Source organism: Sus scrofa, chromosome 1 (assembly GCF_000003025.6).
Source record: "Sus scrofa isolate TJ Tabasco breed Duroc chromosome 1, Sscrofa11.1, whole genome shotgun sequence".
NCBI classification, from domain to species: Eukaryota; Metazoa; Chordata; class Mammalia; order Artiodactyla; family Suidae; genus Sus; species Sus scrofa.
In genome coordinates this window covers 254,003,618-254,027,731 of record NC_010443.5, presented here as the reverse complement: position 1 = coordinate 254,027,731, position 24,114 = coordinate 254,003,618, and the positions used below count along the sequence as shown (strand labels likewise).

At 53.3% G+C, this 24,114-nt stretch overlaps 2 protein-coding genes across 5 annotated transcripts; both read left to right on the top strand.

The window, feature by feature from the left end:
• ALAD (aminolevulinate dehydratase) lies at nucleotides 148-12,306 on the top strand. Its single transcript, XM_021067765.1, is given in 13 exon segments — nucleotides 148-282; nucleotides 5,814-6,001; nucleotides 7,536-7,586; nucleotides 8,050-8,084; nucleotides 8,087-8,145; nucleotides 8,926-9,061; nucleotides 9,154-9,237; nucleotides 9,338-9,426; nucleotides 9,649-9,704; nucleotides 9,792-9,879; nucleotides 9,970-10,056; nucleotides 10,934-11,063; nucleotides 12,153-12,306. Coding segments are annotated over 12 exon segments (987 nt in total). The 5' UTR covers nucleotides 148-282; nucleotides 5,814-5,888; the 3' UTR covers nucleotides 12,212-12,306.
• On the top strand, nucleotides 17,928-21,714 carry HDHD3 (haloacid dehalogenase like hydrolase domain containing 3). 4 transcript variants are annotated; one of them, XM_021067749.1, is made up of 3 exons: nucleotides 17,928-18,039; nucleotides 18,631-18,679; nucleotides 20,637-21,714. In XM_021067749.1, exon 3 carries the CDS (start codon nucleotides 20,811-20,813, stop codon nucleotides 21,564-21,566), a length of 756 nt encoding a protein of 251 aa, XP_020923408.1. In that variant the 5' UTR covers nucleotides 17,928-18,039; nucleotides 18,631-18,679; nucleotides 20,637-20,810; the 3' UTR covers nucleotides 21,567-21,714. The 4 variants fall into 4 exon arrangements, with proteins under 4 accessions (XP_020923408.1, XP_020923405.1, XP_020923415.1 ...); XM_021067746.1 differs by having other exon boundaries at nucleotides 20,604-21,714; XM_021067756.1 differs by lacking the exon at nucleotides 17,928-18,039 and adding an exon at nucleotides 18,127-18,253.

Genomic DNA, 24,114 nt, shown 5'->3' with positions numbered 1-24,114 from the left:
TGCACAGGCGCGGACCTCGCTGAGGGGAGGGGCGGGCCCTCCAGCCCTTCAGCGCACCCGATTGGCCAGGTCTGCCGCCGTGCGTGGGCGGGGCTGTAGCTGGAGCTGACCAGCCCTCAGGCAAAGCACCCGCAGGGGGCGTGGCCTGCAACCTGTCGGGGGCGGGCTGTGAGAGGGGGGCGCTGCTTCCGGGTGAGCTGCCCCGCCCCCGCGTGGGCCCAAGAGACCAGAGCTCGCGACTGTGGTGGCGGGAGTAGCGGCGTGGATTCCTTACGAAAGCCGGTGAGTGGGGGCCAGACTCCGGGAGTTGGCAGACTTGGACGCGGGGGCTCTGGCACCAAGAGTCTTGTATCCCCAGACCCAGATCGTGCTGTACTCCAAGGAGCGCCGGCGATGTCGCTGGAGACGGAGTCATTGTGGGACCCCTGTTTGGGTTCTTAGAGTTAGATGTCCCGCTGCAGCGGGGTTGGGGTCTCCGCGTGGCTGTAGTCCTTGGAGACTCGGGGCTGTAGTTCTTGGAGACTCCGAGTCTCCTCTCTGGGCTCCATTCCCTCGGAGATCGCTGGGGTAGTCTCCATCAGTGCAGAGCCCGCGGTGCCTAGCAGTATGGGGGAGGGAGGTGCAAGCAATAACAGCCACTCTGTGCTAGCCTTGTATGTACGGTGCATGCATTGGCCCATTCAGTCTTACAACAGCCCATCAAGCTCAGTTCAAGCCCTTATTGGCCAGATGAGGGGACTGAAGTCACACAGCTGAAAAGTGACAGAACCAGGATTTGAACCCACGTGTAGAGACTCCAAAATCCACAAGCCTAACCATCTTGCTGCTAGCTGCAACCAGGTCCAGAGTTGCCTTTCTACCTCTTCCCTCCCAACCTCTTTCACCAAGAGCTCTCCAGGAGTCCACCTCTGCTGATGAGCAGCTTTGAAATCTATACTTAGGAGTTCCTTTTGATTCCGTGTTTTAAGAATCCAGCTGGTATCCCTGAGGATGTGGGTTTGATCCCTGCCTTTGCCCAGTGAGTTAAGGATCCAGCCTTCCTGCAAGCTGCGATATAGGTCACAGATTCCCCTTGGATCTGGCTTGGATCTAGCATTGTTGTGGCTGTGGCATAGGCTGGCAGCTGCAACTCTGATTCCACCCCTAGCCTGGGAACTTCCATACGCTTCAGCTGCAGCCCTAAAAAGAAAGAAAGAAATCTATACTTAAAATATCAAAGGGGAGTTCCCGTCGTGGCGCAGTGGTTAACGAATCCGACTAGGAACCATGAGGTTGTGGGTTCGGTCCCTGCCCTTGCTTAGTGGGTTAACGATCCGGCGTTGCCATGAGCTGGGGTGTAGGTTGCAGACGCGGCTCGGCTCCCCCGTTGATGTGACTCTGGCGTAGGCCGGAGACTACAGCTCCGATTAGACCCCTAACCTGGGAACCTCCATATGCCACGGGAGCGGCCCAAGAAATGGCAAAAAGACCAAAAAAAAAAAAAAAATCAAGGGGTAATGGTGGACACTGATGACCTCACTGCCAGAGACCTGGATTCTAGCCCCAGATCTGCCATTGGCCCCTGCACAATCTTGGCCCAAATGCCTGCCCCTCTCTGAGCCCAGTTCCCCATCATGCCAATAGTGTTCATTTCAATGATGCAATCAGCAAGCTTTATGAACCCTCCTAACCAGCATGTTCTGGGATTTTTGGAATTGGCAAATTCTCCAAATTCTCCTAATGGCTAAGCCCAGACGAGACTGGGCTCTTCAAAGGCAAGGCAAGGCCTGGGTCTCATTCTTCTCTTTTATTTCTGTTTCTAGCACCGGTTAGGCCCAGAGTAGACATTCAGAAAATGCAGGCTGAATCAATAGGCAGCTGGTCAGTCCCGTTTCAGAACTGCCTGACACCTGCTGTCCTGGGCCTTTCTGGGACTTTGGATTTCTCAGTTCTGGCCACCTTCTCCCTCCTGGCCCTCCTGACTGCCTCCTCCCCTGCTAGTGGCAGAGCCTGCCATAGCTGGCAGTAGCTCCCAACCCTCTGTGCCAGGACCACAGCCTCTGGAATCCTCAGCAGAGCACAACAACAGGGAATCGGACCCTGCAGCTCTTCTCAGCCCCTCCTGGTGGTAGTTCTCAGGGCCCAGCTTCCGTTACTCCCCACTTGAGGAAGTTACCTTCTAAGGAAAGAGGTAACTTCCTAAACAATCTGAGAATTTACTCATCCCTCAGTGTCCCCTCTTCCATGAAGCCATCCATCCTTGTCTCTCAGAGACACAGTCCACCCCTCTACAGTAGCGTCTGGGTGGTGATTATTTTTCCTCCACCACATAAGCTGCTGGAAGGCAGAGATATGACCTCAGAGGTCTTAGAAGACCCCGTGGCCCATACAGATTTGAGTGAAAGTCCCTTCCCGGTATGGTACCGAAGGCACCGCTGTGACGGCACTCTAGGAGGTTACACCCTGCTCACTTCTACTCCTCATAATAGTAAAAATAGCTGCATGTTTACCGTGCAGCTACTTGTGCCAGGCACATACCTCGTTCCCTATCTCTGATCTTCTCTGCAGCTCTGCACCTCTGATGGTATCATTCCCATTTCAGAAATTGCGAAATGCAGATTCCGCAGCATTGCCCAAAGTCGCCCACAGAGCACAGGGTCTGTTGGCCTCTGAAACATGGTTCTTTCTGCCCTGCCTGATACAGCCTTTCAGTTAAGCCAACCCATTCTGAATCCCAAGGTGACTTGCCCTTGTCTTCAGTGGGGCATCGCAGGGCTTCAGCTGTGGCTTATGGGCTCCCTTGATCTGGGAGAAGGGCCACTCCCAAGTATGTGAAACTCTTCCAGTCTTTGAGGGACTTTTGGCAAAGCAAAACCTCCACCTGGATTTGGCTCTGCAAACAGAAAAGCACCTCCGTTGCCTGGATATTTATTACTACACAGATATTTATTAAGCACGAGTTGTAACAGAATGACTATGTGTGGTGCAGGTAACAGGGAACTTGAGCAGAAGCCAAGAGACCCATGGTCAAGCCCAGCTCTGCACCTGACTCTGGGGATGTCAGACCCCTCCCGTCGCCTTTCTCCACCCTGCTTTCCACATCAGAATGTAAGAGGTTAAATGGTATTGGTGATGTTCAACATTTTAATTTTTTCTGCACTAATACCCATTTCTCAAATCTCTTGCTGAATCCAAAATTAAAGGGGGGAAAAAAAAAACAGAAAAAAATGGAACTGCCCTAGTGAGGCCTCCCCCTCACTACTCTCTCCCCTTCCTCTCTTGTCCCTCATCCCCAAACCCTCCTCTCCTCTGGTGAATTAGACTGCAAGGCCCCTAGGCAACCCAGCCCTGTGGCTTCTGATAAGCAGAAGGCATGTGCAGCCTTCTCATGTCGATGTGGGATTGAGGCCAGTGGAATGCAGCTCTGGATTCCAGAAGCTAGGGTCCCCCTGCTACAAAAGTAGCCTTAAAGTGAATCAGAGACCTAAAGACCTGGCTTCAAAACATGAGCTGCCTCTGCAGATTGACAGTGAGCAAGTCACTTAACCTCTCTGAGTCTCTGCCATTCAATGAGATAATAAATATATAAAGTTCCTAGTACAGTGCCCAGCACATAACATATACCCCATATATTTTTATCTGCTCTCCTCCATCTCTCTAGCCCCAAGGCAGAGAGATGCCTACTGAATCAAGTGTGGGGTATCATAGGGAAAACCTGTCTAGAACTAACTCACAGTTTGGCTTAGTCACCAGCTAGCTCCCTGGTCTTGCGCAAATGATTTAGGCTCTCTGAGCTGGGCTAATCCCTGGCAGACCTGAGAGCAAAAATTTCTCACCAAAAGAGCACTCAGGACTTTGTATCCACCAAAGAATCATTCAATTGGGGGTTGGGACATCTGGGGAGGCCTGGCTGGCCCCTGGGTCTGTTGATGTGGCTGCCTCAGGGGCGTGGTGGGAGGGTGGATCCCGCGTGGCTCTGGATAAGCCCGCCAAGGAGGAGGATCAGACAAAAGAGGCCCCTGACTGGTTGGGAGGGAGCCAAAGGGGCCTGGAAGACTGGGGGCCAGGGAGAGGGAAAGGCGTTATCAGTGTACTAAGGGAGCCTCCACACCGGGCCCAGAGACTGTGCAGCCTCGGGTAAGTCCCTGAGCCTCTCTGGGCCTTGAGGTCCCATTCATCCAAGCAGGGATTGGTGGCTCTTTTTTTTTTCCTCTCTTACTTGGCTATTAGGCATCTCCAAAAGGAAATGTCTAAAACAGAGCTCTCCAGCTCCTCTCCAAGCCAGGCTCCCCACCGCCTTCTTCCTGCCTATCCTTGTCTCCCGTGGCTCTCTAGGTCAAGCAAGCTAGAGCATCTGCCCCAGGAGACAGCCTCTTGGCCGCCTTAGGGTGCCCCCCCCTCCCCGCCACTCTAGCCCCATAGCCGCTGTTCCTCTGCTTCTCTTTGGCTCTGCTCAGGCTTCAAGAATTATCTTCCTAAAGCCAGGCTTTGACCCGGCCCCTCCCCCGCCCCCTGCTCAGAAATCTTTCTGGTCCTCAGTCTGGCTCCCCTCCACACTTACCACATCCCCTGTTGCCCCTCCAGTCCTCAGAGCATCCACAGCCCGTCCCCCTGCTCCACCCTTGACCCCTTTCTTTACCTCTGCCAAGGTGAATGCGTTCATCCTGCAAAACCAAGTTCAAGTCCCATCTTCGCACAAGCTTCTTCTGACCTCCTAACTCTAAATGGGAAGTCATGCTTCCTTTGTGGTAGGCTCCGCCTCTCTGAGATGCCCTCGGTCAGCCGGACCTCCCAGGACCGCAATGCCAACTTGAGACATCATGTGTGCGAGTGCCCAGCATGGCCTGGCACACAGTAGGTGCTCAAGAAACCAACGTGAATGCCCCAGCTTCATTCTGTCTCACGCCCCTTTTTTGACATTTAGGGCATGTTGTCTTGTACCTCATGTGGCTAAATATTTACTGTGTATGCAGGGTGCTGCAGGGGTGGCAGGAATGAACTAACTGTGGACCCTGCCCTGCAGAAGCTCTGTCCACTGGGACAAAATAAGCTAGGTCCACAGGGAACTGTCATCTAAGAGAAATTGTGATCTGGAGAAGAAGAGATGCTGCAGAGGGAGAAGGAAGGAGGGGCTGCCTGGTAGAGAACCTGGCAGGATTTGGGGGTGGGGGGGTCGTAGAAAGAGCACCAGCCTCCTAGGGAAAGAGAGGGTGAGCCAGAAGGAAGTGTGGCTAGTTCTGAAGAAGCAGCAGGAGTTCTCATGGGCTGGAAAAGACAGCTGCCATGGCTATTCCACAGGGGGTGTCTCTCTGTCTGTCGGGCATGGTGCTATTTTATCCTCTTAGTGTGGGTCCTGCCTGATAAGAAGTCCAGGTACCAAGGGATTGGGGTGCTTTTCCATAGTGGTAGAATTACAGGAGATTTTGTCCCCCTTTTTTTGCTTATCTGTACTTTTCTAAAATTTCTGCCATGCACATGGACCTTGTTCATGGAATAGGCAAAGTTTAAGTGGTGGCCAGTCCATCCCAGCCTGATTCTTTGATAAAATACAATGAAAATGAGCTACTAGAGACATGTTTTTATAAAAGAGAGAGACCATATAAAATCCAAACCCAGAGTTTATATTACTAGATTGAGATTGCTCTCGAAGTTTCTGAAGGCCTGCTTTTATGCGTCTGCCTATCTTGGTAAAGACCAACAGGGATAGGTGAACCCCACTAGGAGTAGCCCTGGGGTACAGAGCAGAGGAGTTAGGAATCTGGAAGAACCTGGGGGTGCGTGACCACCTCCCAGGGGCAGGGACCATGTCTCATGTACCTCCCATCACCCCACAGAGCTGAGCACGAAGCAGAACCCCCAGGAGCCCTCCATTCCAACCAGCTGGCTGCTCTCTGTGCCCCCTGCCCACCATGCAGCCACAGTCAGTCCTGCACAGCGGCTACTTCCACCCACTGCTTCGGACCTGGCAGACAGCCGCCACCAGCCTTAGTGCCTCCAACCTCATCTACCCCATCTTTGTCACGTGAGTCCTCCAAAGAGCCAGGTCTCTGCAGGGGGTGTATTGGGGGGACATGACCAGAGCAGGTGTCTGTGTTACTGTTGGGGGGTAAAGTGAGCTGTCAGCTTGGAGCACGAGGTATTGGAAGTGGCCTGCTGGGTTAAGGACAGCCATCTGGGGGCGGGGGGAGCTTGCAAAGAGTAGTCTTCCTGTTTGGCAAATAAAAATAACCCTTGGAGTTCCTGTCGTGATGCAGTGGTTAACGAATCTGACTAGGAACCATGAGGTTGCGGGTTCGATCCCTGGCCTTGCTCAGTGGGTTAAGGATCCGGTGTTGCTGTGAGCTGTGGTGTAGGTTGCAGACACGGCTTGGATCCTGCGTTGCTGTGGCTCTGGCACAGGCCGGCAGCTACAGCTCCGATTGGACCCCTAGCCTGGGAACCTCCATATGCCGAGGGAGTAGCCCTAGAAAAGACAAAAAAAACCAAAAATTAAAAAAAATAACCCTTACCTGTCATCCTGAGCTTTTGCAGTAAAATAGCATCTGGTTTGTTTTTTTGTTTGTTTTTGTTTGTTTGTTTGTTTTTGCAATAAAACAGAAGCTGAGGAGATGTTCTGTAGGTTGTAAAGTGCTGTATGCATGTAAGAGGTGGCAGCTGTGATCATTCATGATAGAATCAGCTGACCCTTCCTGAGGGCTTACTGTGTCCCAGGTACCACTGTGCTGAGCTCCTACATAGGTTGTCTCCTTCAATCCTGACAGTATTCTCATGGGAAAAATAGGAATATTATCCCTTGGAATGTCATAGCCACGAGGGCAGGGATTTTTGTCTGTTTTGTTCACTGCATATCATCAGAGCCTAGAACAGTATCAGGCACATAACAAGTGCTCAATAAATATGTGTTGAATGAATGACTGAATCCACTCAGAATCCAGGTGAGGCATTCCTGTCATGGCGCAGCGGAAACAAATCCAACTGAGAACCATGAGGTTGTGGGTTCGATCCCTGGCCTTGCTCAGTGGGTTGAGGATCTGGTGTTGCCATAGAGCTGTGGTGTAGGTCGCAGACACGGCTCAGATCCTGCGTTGCTGTGGCTGTGGTGTAGGCCAGCAGCTACAGCTCTGATTGGACCCCTAGCCTGGGCGCCTCCATATGCCATGGAGGCGGCCCTAAAAAGCGAAAAAAAAGGAATACAGGTGAAGGGACTGAAGGTCAAAGAAAGTACCATTTGGCCAAGGTCGCCCAGTCAGTAAGTGGCTGGGATAGCAGGTGAGGACCTTCTGACCTCAGAGTGTAAGTTTTTAACCACTTGCTGCCTTCCTGTGAGTGCTGTTGTTTTAGTACAGTTGCTTGTTGTCACTGTTATTCTTGTTCCTATTATTATTTCAGGCCCTGGGCTTGGCCAGGCAGGGGAACCAGATACTGGATCCCATCCCTCTCCCACCATTTGCACCTCCGTATCCCTCCCCAGCTTCCCCGCCATTCTTCCCAGTCACCCCCTCACCACTGGCCCTTCCCACAGTTACCAATCCATAGCCCATCCCCGGCTCTTGCAGGGATGGTCCTGATGACAAACAGCCCGTCGCCAGCCTCCCAGGAGTGGCCAGGTAGGCGACACGGTTGGGAGGGCAGGGTGAGGATGGAGGGAGTGATTTCCCAGGTGGAGGTGCCCAGAAGCAGAAGCAGACCCAGGAGCAGATGGTCCGGAGAGGCCAACTTCAGCTCAGAAGGGTTTTCGCAGGGTCAGAGCTGTTCCACAGCAGAAGAGGCAGCACTGTGCAGTACTGAGCTGCCCCTCTCCAGAGGCATCATAGCAGAGGAGAGCTGAACTCCAGATCAGAGTTCAGTAAGAGCACTTTAAAGGGGCCTTCCACAGCTGAATCCCATACCTCTGCTCTGTGGAGCCTCAGTTTTCCCATCTGTTCAGTGGGTGCATTCCTGCCCCTCCCCGTACTGTGGGGCTCGAACCCTCCTGGGTCAAGTGCAACTTGGCTCTTAAGAGAGGCACGGCCACAGGGGTGGGGGGAATCCCCTGCCTGGGACCTGCCTCACTTTAGCCCCTGCACGTAGATATGGCGTGAACCGTCTGGAAGAGATGCTGAAGCCCTGGTGGAAGAGGGCCTGCGCTGCGTCCTGATCTTCGGTGTCCCCAGCAGAATTCCCAAGGTGAAGAATTGGAGGTGGGATCAGAGGGAAGGGGAGGGGGCTTCGGTGAGGATAAGCTGAGGTTCCATGCTGACCACACCCTCTGGCCTTGAGTTGGTCCTGCAGCCACCAGTGAATGGACATGACCCCTGCCCTTAAAATAGGAGCCGTGGGAGTTCCTGTTGTGGCTTAGTGATAACATGAGCTGTGGTATAGGTCGTAGAGCCAGCTCAGATCTGGCGTTGCTGTTGCTGTGGCAAAGGCCAGCAGCTACAGCTCCAATTTGATCCCTAGCCTGGGAACTCCCATATGCCACAGGTACAGCCCTAAAAAGCAAAAACAAGCAAACAAACAAACAAAAAAACCAGGAGCCGTGTAGGGCCAGGAAGCTAAGTAGGGCTGCAGCTCCCTGAACGGGCAAGTCAGGTCCCCTCTGCAAAATGGGAACAGTGCTCACTGTGCCTTCTCATCTAGGGCAGTGGTAGTGCTAAAGGAGAGGGCCAGGGGAGTTCCCGCTGTGGTGCAGTGGTGGGTTAATGATCTGCTTGTCTCTGGTGTCACCGGTTCAGTCCCAGGCCAGGCACAGTGGGTTAAGGATCCCACATGGCTGCAGCTGTGGCGTATGTGGCAGGTATGGCTCCGATTCGGTCCTTGGCCCAGGAACTTCCATATGACAAGGGTGTGGCTGAAAAAGGAAAAAATAAAAAGAGAGGGCCAGGGGTGCGCTCTGCTGGCTGGCCACCATGCCTCCCATAGGCTTCTTGTGACAGACACACCACTTTGTCCTTCCTCGGCCACCAGGATGAGCGGGGCTCTGCAGCCGACTCTGAGGACTCCCCAGCTATCGAGGCGATCCGTCTGCTGCGCAAGAACTTCCCGAGCCTCCTGGTGGCCTGCGATGTCTGCCTGTGCCCCTACACCTCCCACGGTCACTGCGGTGAGCTCCCTTTTTCCACCGGCCCTGCCGCCAGCTGCGCTCCCACTATACTCCCCGAGACACTTCCCCAAACTCAGCTGTCTGTCCTGCAGGGCTTCTGAGTGAGAATGGGTCCTTCCAAGCTGAGGAGAGCCGCCAGCGGCTGGCGGAGGTGGCACTGGCCTATGCCAAGGCAGGTGAGTGAGCCACCAGCAGGGGTGAGCACCTCTGGGTCAGGGAGGTGGCAGGGTGGGATGGAGGTTCCCAGAGTTCTGAAGGCTACCCTCTGCCCTTCAGGATGTCAGGTGATAGCCCCGTCGGACATGATGGATGGACGCGTGGAAGCCATTAAGGAGGCTCTGATGGCACATGGATTCGGCAACCGGGTAGGGGCAGGGAGTGCAGGGAGGGGTGGGAGGAGGTAAGAAAGCCTGGACCAGACCTGCCCTGACATCTGCACCTCAGATGGAGAAAGCAAGGCCCAGAGCTCCAGGGGGATTAGGACATAGGCCCCTACATCCGGCCTGGGTCCTTTGTCTCTTTGTCACATCACCCTGGGACATCTGGAAAGAGCTGGCTGAGCCGAGCCCCCCATTGTCTCCCTGTAGGTATCAGTGATGAGCTATAGCGCCAAATTCGCTTCCTGTTTCTACGGACCTTTCCGGTGAGTGGGGATGGATAGGGGTCTGTTGGTGAATCCCTGACCTATTAGCCCAAAGCCAGAGCCCACCCTGGTGCTCCTGCTTCCTAGGGATGCAGCTCAATCAAGCCCAGCTTTTGGAGATCGCCGCTGCTACCAGCTGCCGCCTGGAGCACGAGGCCTGGCCCTCCGAGCAGTGGTGAGTGACCAAGCGCTCGGCCCCACCCACCCCGTGTCCCAGGCACCTCGCCCCCCCGGGGAACTGCCCACACCTCACCTCACCCCTTAGGACCGGGATGTACGGGAAGGAGCCGACATGCTCATGGTGAAGCCAGGAATGCCCTACCTGGACATCGTGCGGGAGGTAAAGACCAAGGTGAGGAGTTCATGTCGTGGCGCAGTGGTTAACGAATCCGACTAGGAACCATGAGGCTGCGGGTTCGATCCCTGGCCTTGCTCTGTGGGTTCAGGATCTGGCGTTGCCGTGAGCTGTGTTGTAGGTTGCAGACGCGGCTCGGATCTGGTGTTGCTGTGGCTCTGGCGTAGGCCGGCGGCTACAACTCCAATTTGACCCCTAACCTGGGAACCTCCATATGCCACAGGAGCTGCCCAAGAAAAATGGCAAAAAAAAAAAAAAAAAAAAAAAAAACCAAGGTGAGCACAGACAGGGCAGAGGCCGGAGGGGGCTAGGGGAGACGAAAGTGTGCCCACAGATTCTGGGACCTCCGATCGAGAGGTGGCTGAATCTCAGAGATGGAAGCTATCCACCCCCACGAACAGGAATCCTCCCATTCCTGTCCCCAGCCCTGCCCGGGAACCACTATGGGCCTCTGTGCCCAGACGCGCAGGAGCCTCTAAAGAGCTCTGCCTTAACAGCACACGAATGAGGCATTCCCTTGATGGCTCAGCAGAAACGAATCCAACTAGGAACCATGAGGTTGTGGGTTCGATCCCTGGCCTCACTCAGTGAGTTACGGATCTGACTCAGATCCCACATTGCCGTGGCTGTGGTGTAGGCCCACAGCTGTAGCTCCAGTTAGACTCCCTAGCCTGGGACCTTCCATATGCTACATGTGCGGCCCTAAAAAGCAAAAAAAAAAAAACAAAAAAAAAAAGAATGAGCCAGGCTACCAGCAGCGCTATCTCAGGGCATGGGGCTCAAGACCAAGTGGGTGGGGAAAAGGGGACACTCCCAAAGGCACAACCCCTCAACTTCAACCTGTCTCCTCCCCACCCCCACCTCTTCTCTGCAGCATCCTGAGCTCCCTCTTGCTGTGTACCACGTTTCTGGAGAGTTTGCCATGCTGTGGCACGGGGCCCAGGCCGGGGCATTTGATCTCAAGACTGCAGTACTGGAGGTCATGACTGCCTTCCGTAGAGCTGGTAAGCAGGCAGGGCGGGGTTTTTTTTTTGACCTGTTCCACAAGGGCTGGTAGGCACTTTGCCCTGATAGGCAAACAAAGCCATGAGACAGCCTGGAATCTCATGCCTGGAAATACCAGTGATCTGAACAAACAGGACGAGGAAGGGATATGAAACGGCCAAAGAGAATGTAGACCAGTGAAGGCAGCAGAGCCCTCTGTTACTTTTGGTTTTGAGACCTTGGCCAAGCCCCTTCTCTCTCCTCAGTGTCCCCATTTATTTATTTATTTATTTATTTATTTATTGGTCTTTTTTGTCTCTTTAGGGCCACACCTGCAGCATATGGAGGTTCCCAGGCTAGGGGATCCAATCCAATGCCAGCCTATGCCAGAGCCACAGCAATGCAGGATCGGAGCTGCGTCTGCGACCTACGCCACAGCTCACAGCAATGCTGGATCCTTAACCCACTGCGCGAGGCTAGGAATTGAACCTACCACCTCATGGTTCCTAGTCAGATTTGTTTCCACTGTGCCACGATGGGAACTCCCAGTGTCCCCATTTATAAACTTGAGATAAGATAGCTGGTGCACAGATGTCAAGAGGTTTAAGTGAGATGATACGTGTAATCGGCATAGGTGTATCACTCCCTAAATGGGAGCTAGTTTCATGTTGAGCACACAGTGTGAGGAGGAAACTCACAGCTTACCTGTTTCCCCCACTGTGCAATTTTACCCTCCCGTGTGGCTCAGCAGGTCAAGGATCCAGTGTTGTCACTGCAGCAGCTCAGGTCGCTGCTATAGCACAGGTTCTAGGAACTTCCCCGTGCCTTGGGAGCAGTCAAAAAAAAAAAAAAAAAAGAAAAGAAAAAAAAAATGTATACATTGGCAAACAGGTCCAGAAAGAGAAAATGCCTTCCCCAAGGTCACGCACTGTACAGAGCTAGGACGGACGAGAACTGGACCCAGTCTAGGTTGTGACACCCATGGGCTATGCCACTTCATGGTAGCCTGCTTCCCCCCACAGCCCTCATCTCCCAGAAGGGATTCCCAAAGCCGATCTGATGCTTCCTCCCGGTTCCCTCCCCCGCTTCCTGCTTCTCTCCCAACCCAGGTGCCGATGTCATCATCACCTACTACACGCCTCAGCTATTGCAGTGGCTGAAGGACTGATGGAGAAAGTACGCCAGACCCAAGAACTAGAACTTTAAAAATTCCTGAGCCTTGGAGAAGTGACAACCAAAGTAAACACTGCTTTTAGAACTGTGCGCTTGTGCCCTCTTCCTGCTTAATGTGCTGGCAGGTGCCCAGAAGCCCTGGGTGGTTTTTGCCAAATCTTACCCTCCCAGCCACATCCTCCCAAGCTGTCCCAGCCACCCCCCCCTCCCCGACGCCTCCCCTAGGTCAGCCCTGAGGCTCACCTCTGCCACCCCAGCTCCTTCCTCTGGTTTGGCTTCAGCTTAAAAGCCACCCAGAGTCAGGGGCATTGGCTCCGTGGGGCCTGGGAGAAGGGCTTGGAGCATTAAGGGAAGAGGAGGGCGGTTGGATCTTGAACCCAAGCTCGAGGCCCCTGGCAGCAGAGCTGGGTGCACTGGGACTGAGGCCTAGTTTGGCACCCTGGGTTGAGTTGAGATTTGCTGCGATTCCACGGGAAGACGCTGTCCACAGAGGCCAGGGGCTGCCAGGCTTCCTGAGCTCTCCTGTTGTTTTCTGAGCAGTAAACACAGAGAAGAATTACTCATTAACAGGCAGAGAAGAATTGCTCATTAACAGGCAGGAACGCTGCCTAAGGATTGAAAATCAGAAGCAAAGAGAGAGCTCCTGTCACAGATGCCACCAAAAAGGCTTTTTATTGAAGAAAGTGGTTTTTGCTTTTTTTTTTTTTTTTTTTTTTTTGAGAATGTCTGCTTTGTGCCCAAGCACAATGCTGAGTCCCAGGGCTGTAATAGGACAGACCTCAGCCTCTGCATGCCATGGACAAGAACAGGGGCAACAGACAAGAAAACACAACAGTTATGAATTGTAATACATTGTTACAAATTGAGGGACAGAAAGAATCTGAGGCAGAATGAAAGATGATGGACCTCTCTGGAAAAGCCCTCCCTGAGTCTGAGGGACAAGGAAAGAGCCTTAGGAAGGGCGCAGGGAAGCAGCTACCAGAAGCCACAAGGATGACACAGAGTATGTGGCTCCTGCCCTGGGAGAGGCTTGGCAGGGCCACTGGGAGTCAGATGAGGAGGAAGAAGGTGGACCACGGGACTGGAGGTTGGAAAGGTAGATCCTGCGCCTCCAGAGGAAGCTTGGGTTTTATTCTGCATCTGAGAGGAAGCCATCTGAAACATCTTCACCAGGAATTGCACGTGTTCCAATTTCCCCCATTCCACTGCTAGGGAAAAAATGGAGGAGCCGGTCAGGAAAAGCCTGGCTGGGAGGCTGTCGTCAATCCCACGGTACGATGAGAGTGGCCTGGACCAGGGTGGTGGCAGTGGAGAGAGAGAAGGAAGCAGGATGCCTTCAGGTTATATTCTGGAGCAGACTTTACTGATGCTTTCACATTGAGGGGTTGGGAGAGGGAATGAGAGAAAACAGGGGTGTTTTCGTGGGCTTCTGGCTTGAGCAACTGGTTGAGTGGTTTCCATTCACCCTTCTGAGGGTGTCGCAACAAGGCCCAGCCAGGGCCCAGTTTGCCAGTCTACCTGTTCATCTACAAAGTGACAGGGAATCCCAGCTCTAGAACCAAAGTAAGCTGAATGTAGACATGAAAGCAGTACAATCTGTATTCAAACTTAGAAATATTTGAGGCAGAGGCAGCTCCCGTCTGACACCTGGTGGTCTTTCCCAAAGCCGTGGCCAACTTCACTGAAAACCTGATCTCATTCTGCCTTTGGGAGGTGGCCAAGACTTGAAGAGTCACCTGGAGGCCCAAAACATTCATGGAAGCTGAGCCATGGATGGGCCTCAGGGCTTGGACCCCACCGGAACTTTCTGCCACCGTAGTTTCTGGCCCATTTCTGGTTAGTATGGAAGGGAATGTTCTTTAAAGCCATCCCACACTCATCATTGCTAAGCGCACATGGGGCCTGCTCTGTTCTAGGCACAGGAAATGGGAGGCAGGCCCTGCCCTTTTGCTACAAACAGTCCTCAGGAAGCAAATAACTCTGTGCCCAGGGCCCCCAGGAGTGAACATTGAGCAAAGAGATGACTCTTCCTGAGGAGACCCGAGACCAAGACGCAAGTGTGTAACCAGTGATGTGGTGACAGGTGCTGTGAGGGTCACCAGGGCCTGACGTGGTTGGAGGACCAGAAAAATGCTTCCCTGAGGGTCTGATATTTAAACCTAGACCTGGAGAATGAGCAGCCAAGCCAAGACATGTCTAGGGAAGAACATTCCCCGCAGAGGGAACCAGGGGGCTAGAGTGAGCTGGAAGACTGGGGTGGCTGAAGCACAGGGAAGGATGAGGAAGAGATGCATGAACTGCATGGAGAGAGACTCAGACCAAATCCTGCAGGGGCTCAAAAGCCATGTTTAAGGAAGATGGAGCACCTTTTCATTGTGCCCCAAGAAAAGCAGGTCATTTGAAGGCTTCTGGGCAGGGGAATGACTCACTCTGGCTTGAATTTTAGAAAAGCATTTTTGACAGCACTCTGGCAAAGTGCACATGAGAAATATGGCCTAGGAGTTCCTTGTGGCACAGCAGGTTAAGGATCTAGTACTGTCATCGCAGCAGCTCAGGTCGCTCCAGTGACGTGGGTTTGATCCCTGGCTGGGAGGCTTCTCCATGCTGTGGGTATGGCAAGGAAAGAGTTCAGTCTTCTAACTGATCTGAATCTGAAGCAGGAAGAAAGCATTAAAAAAAAAAAAAAAAAAGGTTTTAAAACACGAAAGAAATGTGGCCTATTCGGGGTGGTGACAGTGGGATGGATAAGGGAATGTTTTTGGAGGTAGATGTCAAGGGTGAATTTGGCTTAAGCTCCTCGGGGGCTGATAGGCCATTTACTGAAGTGGGAAAGCTTGGAAAGGGGTCAGGGTGGCAGGGGAGTGCTAAATTTACCTTGGGTTTGCAACCAAGAAGTTCTGTCAACAGAGTTTATATGACTCCCAAGGCTGCTCGACAAATTTGGGGCAGAACTGGATCTAGAACCGCAATCACTGACAACAGAGCTGGGATGTGAACTCACATAGCCCACCTCCAAGGCCTCTACCCTTACCCATGACACCATGCCCCCTCCCAGTAAACAGTAACGAAATCATCAGTCTAACATTAGGCGGTCATTAGTTCCAGTAATGGTGCAAACCAAGGGGCTGAGTTGCCTTTAGGCATCATGGTCTCCTTGAATGATTCCCTCCAGAGTCAAGGCTTGGAGCCTACGGTCTGCTCCTGCCCCATCCGCAACCACCATGTTTTGCCTACAAAAGCAATAATGGCCAGGTGGGCAGCTGGAGGGGTTGGGGTAGTCCTGGGTCTGGCTCCTTCCCAGTCCCCATTTCCTGCTGTGGGCCTCACTCTCACTAGTAACTTTATCCTCGGGCAGAGAACTCAGCTTTCACAACCAGCAAGGCATATTATTCTCAGATGTCCAGGCCTCTGGTGAGCATTAAAAACCTCTCTTGGGGAGTTCCCATCGTGGCTCAGCGGTAATGACCCTGACAAGTATCCATGAGTATGCGGGTTTGACCCCTGGCCTTGCTCTGTTGGAAAAGGATCTGGATCCAGTGTTGCCGTGAACTGTGGTGCAGGTCAAAGATGGGGTTCGGATGGGATCTGGTGTGGCTGTGGCTGTGGCTGTGGCATAGGTCGGCAGCAGCAGCTCCGATTTGACGTCTAGCTGGGGAACTTCCATATGCCACACATGTGGCCCTAAAAAGCAAAAAAAAAAGAATGTCCATAGAAACATTTTCTAATATTTGAATTAACCAGTAACTGGATATTTGAAATGACCAGTAACTGGAGATAACCCAAAATATCCATCCACAATAAAATATGGTATACTCATATATTGAGGTATCACAGGTGGGACATGAATGCCCTATAAACTACTCAGAGCAACATGGATGAAACTTACCAATAAAATTTTGAGCAAAGAAAGCAAAAAGAGGAGTTCCCGTCGTGGCACAGTGGTTAACGAATCCGACTAGGAACCATGAGGTTGCGGGTTCGATCCCTGCCCTTGCTCAGTGGGTTAACGATCCGGCGGTGCTGTGAGCTGTGGTGTAGGTTGTAGACGCGGCTCGGATCCTGCGTTGCTGTGGCTCTGGCATAGGCTGGCAGCTATAACTCTGATTCGACCCCTAGCCTGGGAACCTCCATATGCCATGAGAGCAGCCCACGAAATAGCAAAAAGACAAAAAAAAAAAAAAAAAAAAAAAGAAAGCAAAAAGAATGCATGATGTATTATTCCATTCACACACGGTTCAGAAACAAGTATAACCATGCATTTTTTTTTATTATTTTTTTTTTTTTTTTTTTGCTTTTTCTAGGGCCGCACCAGTGGCATATGGAGGTCCCCAGGCTAGGGGTCCAATTGGAGCTACAGCTGCCGGCCTACGCCACAGCCACAGCAACGTGGGATCCAAGCTGTGTCTTCAACCTACACCACAGCTCACGGCAACGCCAGATCCTTAACCCACTGAGCAAGGTCAGGGATCGAACCCGAAACCTCATGGTTCCTAGTCGAATTCGCTAACCACTGCACCACGACGGTAACTCCAATATAACCATGCATTTAGAAGTCAGGATAGTGGTTCCCCTTCATGGGAGTAAGTGACCAGGAGACAGGGCACCAGAGTTCTAGAGATGTTCTTTTTCTTGGTCTTTGCACAGATTGCATAGATATGTCCACTTTGTAAAAATCCAAGGACAAGTACACTTCCTTGCACTTTTCCCTATGTATGGTTTTAATAAAAGTTTAAAAATAAGTAAATGAGGAATTCCCGTCGTGACTCAGCAGTTAATGAATTCAGCATCCATGAGGACATGCGTTCGATCCCTGGTTTCATTCAGTGGGTTAAGGATCCGACATTGCGGTGAGCTGTGATGCAGGTCACAGACATGGCTCGGATCTGGCGTTGCTGTGGCTGTGGTGTACGCCGGCGGCTACAGCTCCGATTGGACCCCAAGCCTAGGAATTTCCATGTGCTTAAGGTGCGGCCCTAAAAAGACAAAAAGGCAAAAAAAAAAAAAAGATCCGGTGTTGCCGTGAGCTGTGGTATAGGTCGAAGACGCAGCTTGGATCTGGCATTGCTGTGGCTCTGGTGGAGGCAGGCAGCTGTAGCTTCTATTTGACCCCTTGCCTGGGAACCTCCATATGCCATGGCTGCAGCCCTAAAAAGACAAAAAGACAAAAAAAATTAGTAAATGAAATTTTGGAGAGAGAGAGAGACAGATGTGTGTCTTGTGGGCCCAGCTTGGGTTTACTTAGTTCCCTTGAATGAGAATCTCAAGGAAAAAGCCCCATAAGAAACTTGATTTCTCAAAGAGAAATAACCAAAGCTAGCTAGCAGCCAGTGTTGTGACATGGTCAGGTGTCTCCAGAAGCAATTACCAGGCCAGAGTCCACATAAGATAGATCAAGGGATAAAACCCTCTCGGAATTTTGGTCATCTGACATATGGAGGAAACTATACCCATGAAGTGGACCCATTTTTGAACCGGTAAATTACAAAGAAGCTTGTTTCAAAACAGCAGGACCTGTCATTGGCTTTTGTGTGACATGCAAGGCCCCTTTTTCTCTGCTGAAAAAGTTACTCAAAGAAATGTCTGGAGCCGTGGGCTCTCCCTTGCCGGCCAAAGGTCTGTGACTGAACTTTGCGTTTCCTCCCAGGCCCGAGCCCAGTGAGGGGGAGGTGGTTACCCAACACAAAGCAAGCCAGATCCAAACCCAAATCCCTTCTTCCCAAGTCAGCCTGGGCACCTCCCAGGAGGCGTCCAGATCCAAGGGAGGCGGAAAGGTCTTGGGGAGGAGGAAGGCAGGCAGAGAGAGCACAGAAAGGGGATAAAAAAGTGAGGGGCTGCGAGGGCAGGGTGGGCAGGGGCCCGCAAAGAGGGCACAAGGGGTGCAAAGTAATGGTGAAAGGCGGAGTACGGGACGGAAGGGGGCGCAAGAGGGACTGAGATCGCGTGGTGTCTGACGAAGGGGTAGGGAGGGTCACAGAAGGGACACGGAGGGCAGAGGCCCGCGGTGAGGGCACGTGACAAAGGCGCAGGGTCTCAGGAGGTGAGGGTACGGCGAGAGGGAGCAGAAAGGACATGGGGGGGCGGGGGGGCGGGGCGAGGCGGAGGGGCGGGGCGAGGCGGAGGGGCGGGGCGAGGCGGAGGGGCGGGGCGGGGCGGGGCGGGGCGGGCGGGGGCGGGCGGGGCGGGGCGGAGCGAGGCGGAGGGGCGGGGCGGGCGAGGCGGAGGGGCGGGGCGGGGCGAGGCGGAGGGGCGGGGCGGGGCGAGGCGGAGGGGCGGGGCGAGGTGGAGGGGCGGGGCGGGGCGAGGCGGAGGGCGGGGCGGGGGCGGGGCGGGGCGAGGCGGCGGGGCGGGGCGAGGCGGAGGGGCAAGCGGAGGCCTGGGATCTGGGAGAAAGGGGCGTCTTCATCTTTTCCCCAGTGGCTGTGCGGCTGCGGTTTCTTTCTTGACTGGCTTCTCGGCGAGGCGGGTGAGTCGTGGGCCCCAGGGACTGGCGCCGCAGGTCTCGCTGCTTTTGGCAGAGGTCGTAGAGATACTTCTCTAGCCGCGGGCTACCCGGACTTTGCCACCTCCGAGCCCTGGAGGTGGGGAGGGAGGGTGAGCAATTCAGGCCTGCGGCCAAAGTCCCTAAATTCCCCTCCAGAAACTGAGGAAAATGCTGTGGGCCCTTTGTTCTAGTTTTAGCAGCGCCAATGGCTCCCCGCGTGACTTGGGGCGAATTTCCGCCCCTCACTGGGCCTCCACCTACCCACCTGCAAAGGGAGGGCATCTTTGGACGGGTGTCCCTAAGTTCCAGACTGACTTAAATTCATTTCCTGACAAACCTCCTCTAAGGCCTGTCCCCAGGTTCACCAGCCATGATTGTCCCTCAGCAGCAGCTGGGCTGCCTTCTGAACTCTGGCCCCTCAGGTTACAGCTGAACAGGTTGGGTGTCTGGAATCTGCTCTGTCTGGGACCAGAAGCTGCTTCCACCCTCTAGACGTTGGGTTAAAGAATTTGTTTTCTCTGCAGTCAGTAATCCTTTCACTGGTTCTCCACCCAGGCAGGCATCATCACCTGGGGCTCAGAGAGGCTTTAAGACAGGGAAGACCAGGACCTCTAGGATGTGGTTGAGAGGGTTAAGAACCCGACTAGTATCCAGGAAGATGCGAGTTCCATCCCCGGCCTCTGGTTAAGGATCCAGCATTGCTGCAAAGCTGTGGCATAGGCCCCACCAATTTGACCCCTGGCCTGGGAACTTCCATGTGCTGAAGGTGTGGCCATAGAGAGGGAAAAACAAAGAAGAAGAAGGACCAGGCTGCTCTGCCCTCCCTTTTGTCCTGTGCTGTACAGGTTCACCAAAATCAGATTTTAAAAAAAATCCAACGGAGTTCCCGTCGTGGCGCAGTGGTTAACGAATCCGACTAGGAACCATGAGGTTGCGGGTTCGGTCCCTGCCCTTGCTCAGTGGGTTAAGGATCCGGCGTTGCCGTGAGCTGTGGTGTAGGTTGCAGACGCGGCTCGGATCCCGCGTTGCTGTGGCTCTGGCGTAGGCCGGTGGCTACAGCTCCGATTCAACCCCTAGCCTGGGAACCTCCATATGCCACGGGAGCGGCCCAAGAAATAGCAACAAGAACAACAACAACAGCAATAACAAAAAAAGACAAAAGACAAAAAAATAAATAAATAAATAAAAATAAAAAAAATAAAAAAATCCAAATAGGTCTAAGCAATGGAAGGGAGTACTGGCCATAGAATCTGGAGGTTTGGGTTCTAGTTCTGGCTGTGACCTTAGGCAAATATCTGCCCCTCCCTGGCCCAGTCTGTCCTGGCTGAACATTCAAGGAGTTGGTCAGATGGTTTGCAAGGATTCTAATGTCTTTCACATTCCTAACAGTAGCAATGGCAGTCATAATAATTGTTTCCTTACCTTGACCACAAGGCCCTGCCTGCGCTAGCCCCTCTTTCCCCAAAGCATCAGACTCCTTGCCCTGCCTCAGGACCTTTGTACTCCCTGTTTCCAGTGCCAGGAAGATTTAAAACCACCTCCATTTCCTGAATAGGCATTCAGCTCTCCACTGAAATTTCACTTGCTTCTGGATTTACATCATGGGGCATGCTGCCTTCGTTATGCTTAAGTATTTGTGTAGTTCTTTGTCTAATAGCTGTATCCCCTGTTCTTTAATGCCTGTAATTGCCATGAAATCTAGACATCTCTGTTGCATTCCCAGCTGCTAGAGCACATAAAAAGTGGAGTAAACATACAATCTCATCGAGACCAACAATCTTGTGAGGCTGGGCCCCTGGGCTTGTCTTACACATAAGGAGACAGGGCTTCAGAGAGTGACACTCCTAGGGTCACACGGTGAGGTGGCAGCATCACAATTTGAACCCTGTCTGTCTCCGCCTCCAAGGCCTGACCTTCCACGTCGCCTGCCCTGTTCCAGGATCTTCTGCTGTGAAGACGTGACCCAGGTGCCAGCAGATCTGACCCACGAAGCCTGGAAAGAGAAGACGATCAGGTTGGGGAGGGCAGTGTCTCGTCCAGCTCAACCTCCTCTTGGCCCCTGGGACCTGAGGCAGAGGCTGACCTGGGGTGGACGGGTCCCCTCCTGCAGGCCATGGTGCACCGGCTGCCATTACGACTGCTGACATGGGACGTGAAGGACACGCTGCTCAGGCTCCGCCACCCTGTGGGGGTGGAATATGCCAGCAAGGCCTTGGCCCACGGGCTGCAGGTGGAGGCCGCGGCCCTGGGACAAGCCTTCCCGCAGGTGTACAAGGCTCAAAGCCACAGCTTTCCCAACTATGGCCTGAGCCAGGGCCTCACCTCCCGCCAGTGGTGGCTGGACGTGATCCTGCAGACCTTCCATCAGGCGGGTGTTGGGGATGCCCAGGTTGTGATTCCCATTGCTGACCAGCTCTACGAGGACTTCAGTCACCCCCACACCTGGCAGGTGTTGGAGGGGGCTAAGGCCACCCTGAAGGGGTGCCAAAAACGAGGTCTGAGACTGGCAGTGGTCTCCAACTTTGACCGACGCCTGGAGAACATTCTGGTGGGTCTTGGCCTGCGGGACTACTTCGACTTTGTGCTGACCTCTGAGGCTGCCGGCTGGCCCAAGCCAGACCCCCGCATTTTCCATGAGGCCTTGCGCCTTGCACAGGTGGAACCTGCGGCAACAGCCCATATTGGGGACAGTTACCGCTGTGATTACAAGGGAGCACGGGCTGTAGGCATGCACAGCTTCCTGGTGGCTGGCCCGGAGCCTCTGGATCCTGCGGTCAAGGATTCTGTACCCCAAGAACACATCCTCCCCTCACTGTCTCATCTCCTACCTGCCCTTGACCGCCTGGAGGGCTCACCCCTGGGGTTTTGAGTCTGATGAGGGAAGTGGTGGGGCCTGACCAGCCCTGGAGACAGGAAGCCCCAGCTTTCCCAAGATTTGGCCTTTGCCTGTCTGTCTGCCACCAACTCACAACAGTCTGATCATAAAGCAGAGCTTCAGCCCTGCCCCACTAACCAGCTCCTGGTCTCCGAGATGGTTCATTCATCACACCTGTGTCCCTTTTCCATCATGCATCCCCTTCACCGCCAGCAAGACCCACGAGGGCCCAACTGGCTTCAAAACCAGCGCTTTCAAACTTGGTTTTAGCAGCACGGCTTTTTGCCGTGGGTGAGCTCATGTGGCACCCCAACACGCAAAACGGGAAAAATGAGAAATTGCTAGGATTGAAGCAGAGGACCTGGCGTCCCTCATTTCAGGCCCTGAACCCTCTGCAACTCTCCCCCTGAGAAGCCTGAGATCAGAGGTGGGTAGTTTGAAAACCAAGATGCTAAGGCTGAGCTGTAGGGACCCTGCCCTCTAGGACTGCGTAACCAGAAATGTGGAAGTTTAGACAAGAAATTACAGTCAGGAGAAGAAAGCGTTGATGCCTGTCTGCCATGTGTTAGGTTCTCTGCCAAGGCCTTTATATGCCTATATGAAGCTACCTCCGGGGTGGAGGAAGTGTGACTACCACCTAACAAATGAGGAATCGGATTCTGGGCTGAGTAGTTGCCTGAGGTCGCAGAATCGGTGGGAGCTGGGGTTCCAACATAGACACGTTTAACTCTGAAGCCCATCAGCTTGACTGCTAAGTTGCAAGTAGAAAAGGATCCGGGTCATGTGAGACAATGCATTGGAGATCCAGGGACAATAGGGAAGGCGTCCTAGAGGATGGGAGTCTTAAAGTTGACAAAAGTCCTGAAGGAGGAGTTCCCGTCGTGGCTCACTGGTTAATGAATCCAACTAGGAACCATGGGGTTGTGGGTTTGATGCCTGGCCTCGCTCAGTGGGTTAAGGATCCGGTGTTGCCATGAGCTGTGGTGTAGGTTGCAGACTTGGCTCGGATCCTGCATTGCTGTGGTTCTGGCGTAGGCAGGCGGCTACAGCTCCTATTCAACCCCTAGCCTGGGGACCTCCATATGCCGCAGGAGTGGCCCTAGAAAAGGCAAAAACACACACATTCACACACACAAAAAAAAGGTCTTGAAGGATCCCTGTCCTAGGGATGGCATGGGGGTGGGAAGGCCCAGGAAGAGGGACTGGAGCTCCAGGTGGCAGGAGGCAGGGGATGTGGGGGCAGTCACTGGAGGCTGAAGAAGTGAGTTGGGCTTTTAAAATGTCATATCTCTTCCTGCCTCTCCCTCTTCACACACTTCTTGACTTGGTATTTACTGGACACCTGCGCCTTGCACAGGGCATCCCACTGGTGAAAAGCTTATAGGCACGTACACAATGTATGTTCTGGTGCCAACAGTCGGCAGGGGGGCTCTGGAGTGGACCCTGAACTGGGGGTGCATGTAGATGGGCAGTGGGCCTATGACCTATAGGCTGAAGGCTGATGCGGAGACTTTTTTTTTTTTTTTTTTGCTTATAAACATTTATTTCTCACAGTTGTGAAAGTTGGGCAGATCTGCTGCCAGCCGATCTGATGTGGCTGATGAAGACCGCTTCTCACTGGGCCTTCACATGGTGGAAGGGCCGGGGAGCTCTGTGGGGTCTCTTTCTAAGGGCACTAAATTCCCATTCGTGGCGGCTCCCCTCGTAAAATAAGCACTTGCAAACCCTCGGGAGGCTCCACCATCTAATACCATCACATAGGGCATTAGGTTTCAACATATGAATCCCCAGAGAGACTGTGTGCTGTGATACCATTTCCAACTAGCTCCGCGGCCGACAGACCACCCAGCAGCCCCCAGCTTCGTCGAATGCGGAAGCCCAGGAGGTAACGCAGCATCCTCGAGTCACAGCCTCGCCTCCAGAAGGCTGCCCTCTGATGTGGGGATTCGATTGCTGGTTGGGGGAGCATGGCTTGGGGGCCTTTGGGTGCCAAATAGAAGAGATTGGCTTTGACCCAGGTTTGGGGGCAGAGACTGCCCAGGCAAAGGCAGGGAACTCTTCTCGGACTTGGTTAACCCTCCCGAGGGTTTGTTTTCTATGGGCTTGGTGCCATGGCCAGGTGACTCAACATTCATTCCCAAGTGCCGAGCCGTTAAGGACATGGGTCGTGAACTGTGCTCTCAGAGCTGTGAGGTCATGTAAACCGAAAAAGTTGACTTGATCCACCCAGTGTTTCAAGTAAATTATTGAGAAAACTTAAGAGTGGGGAACGGGAGTTCCCATTGTGGCTCAGTGGTTAACGAATCCCACTAGGAACCATGAGGTTGCAGGTTCGATCCCTGGCCTTGCTCAGTGGGTTAAGGATCTGATGTTGCCATGAGCTTGGTATAGGTTGCAGACAAGGCTTGGATCCTGCGTTGCTGTGGCTGTGGTGTAGGCTGGCAGCGGTAGCTCAGATTCAGCCCCTAGCCTGGGAATTCCATATGCCACGGGTGCGACCCTGAAAGACAAGACAAAAATAAGGGGGGGGCAGAGAGGCATT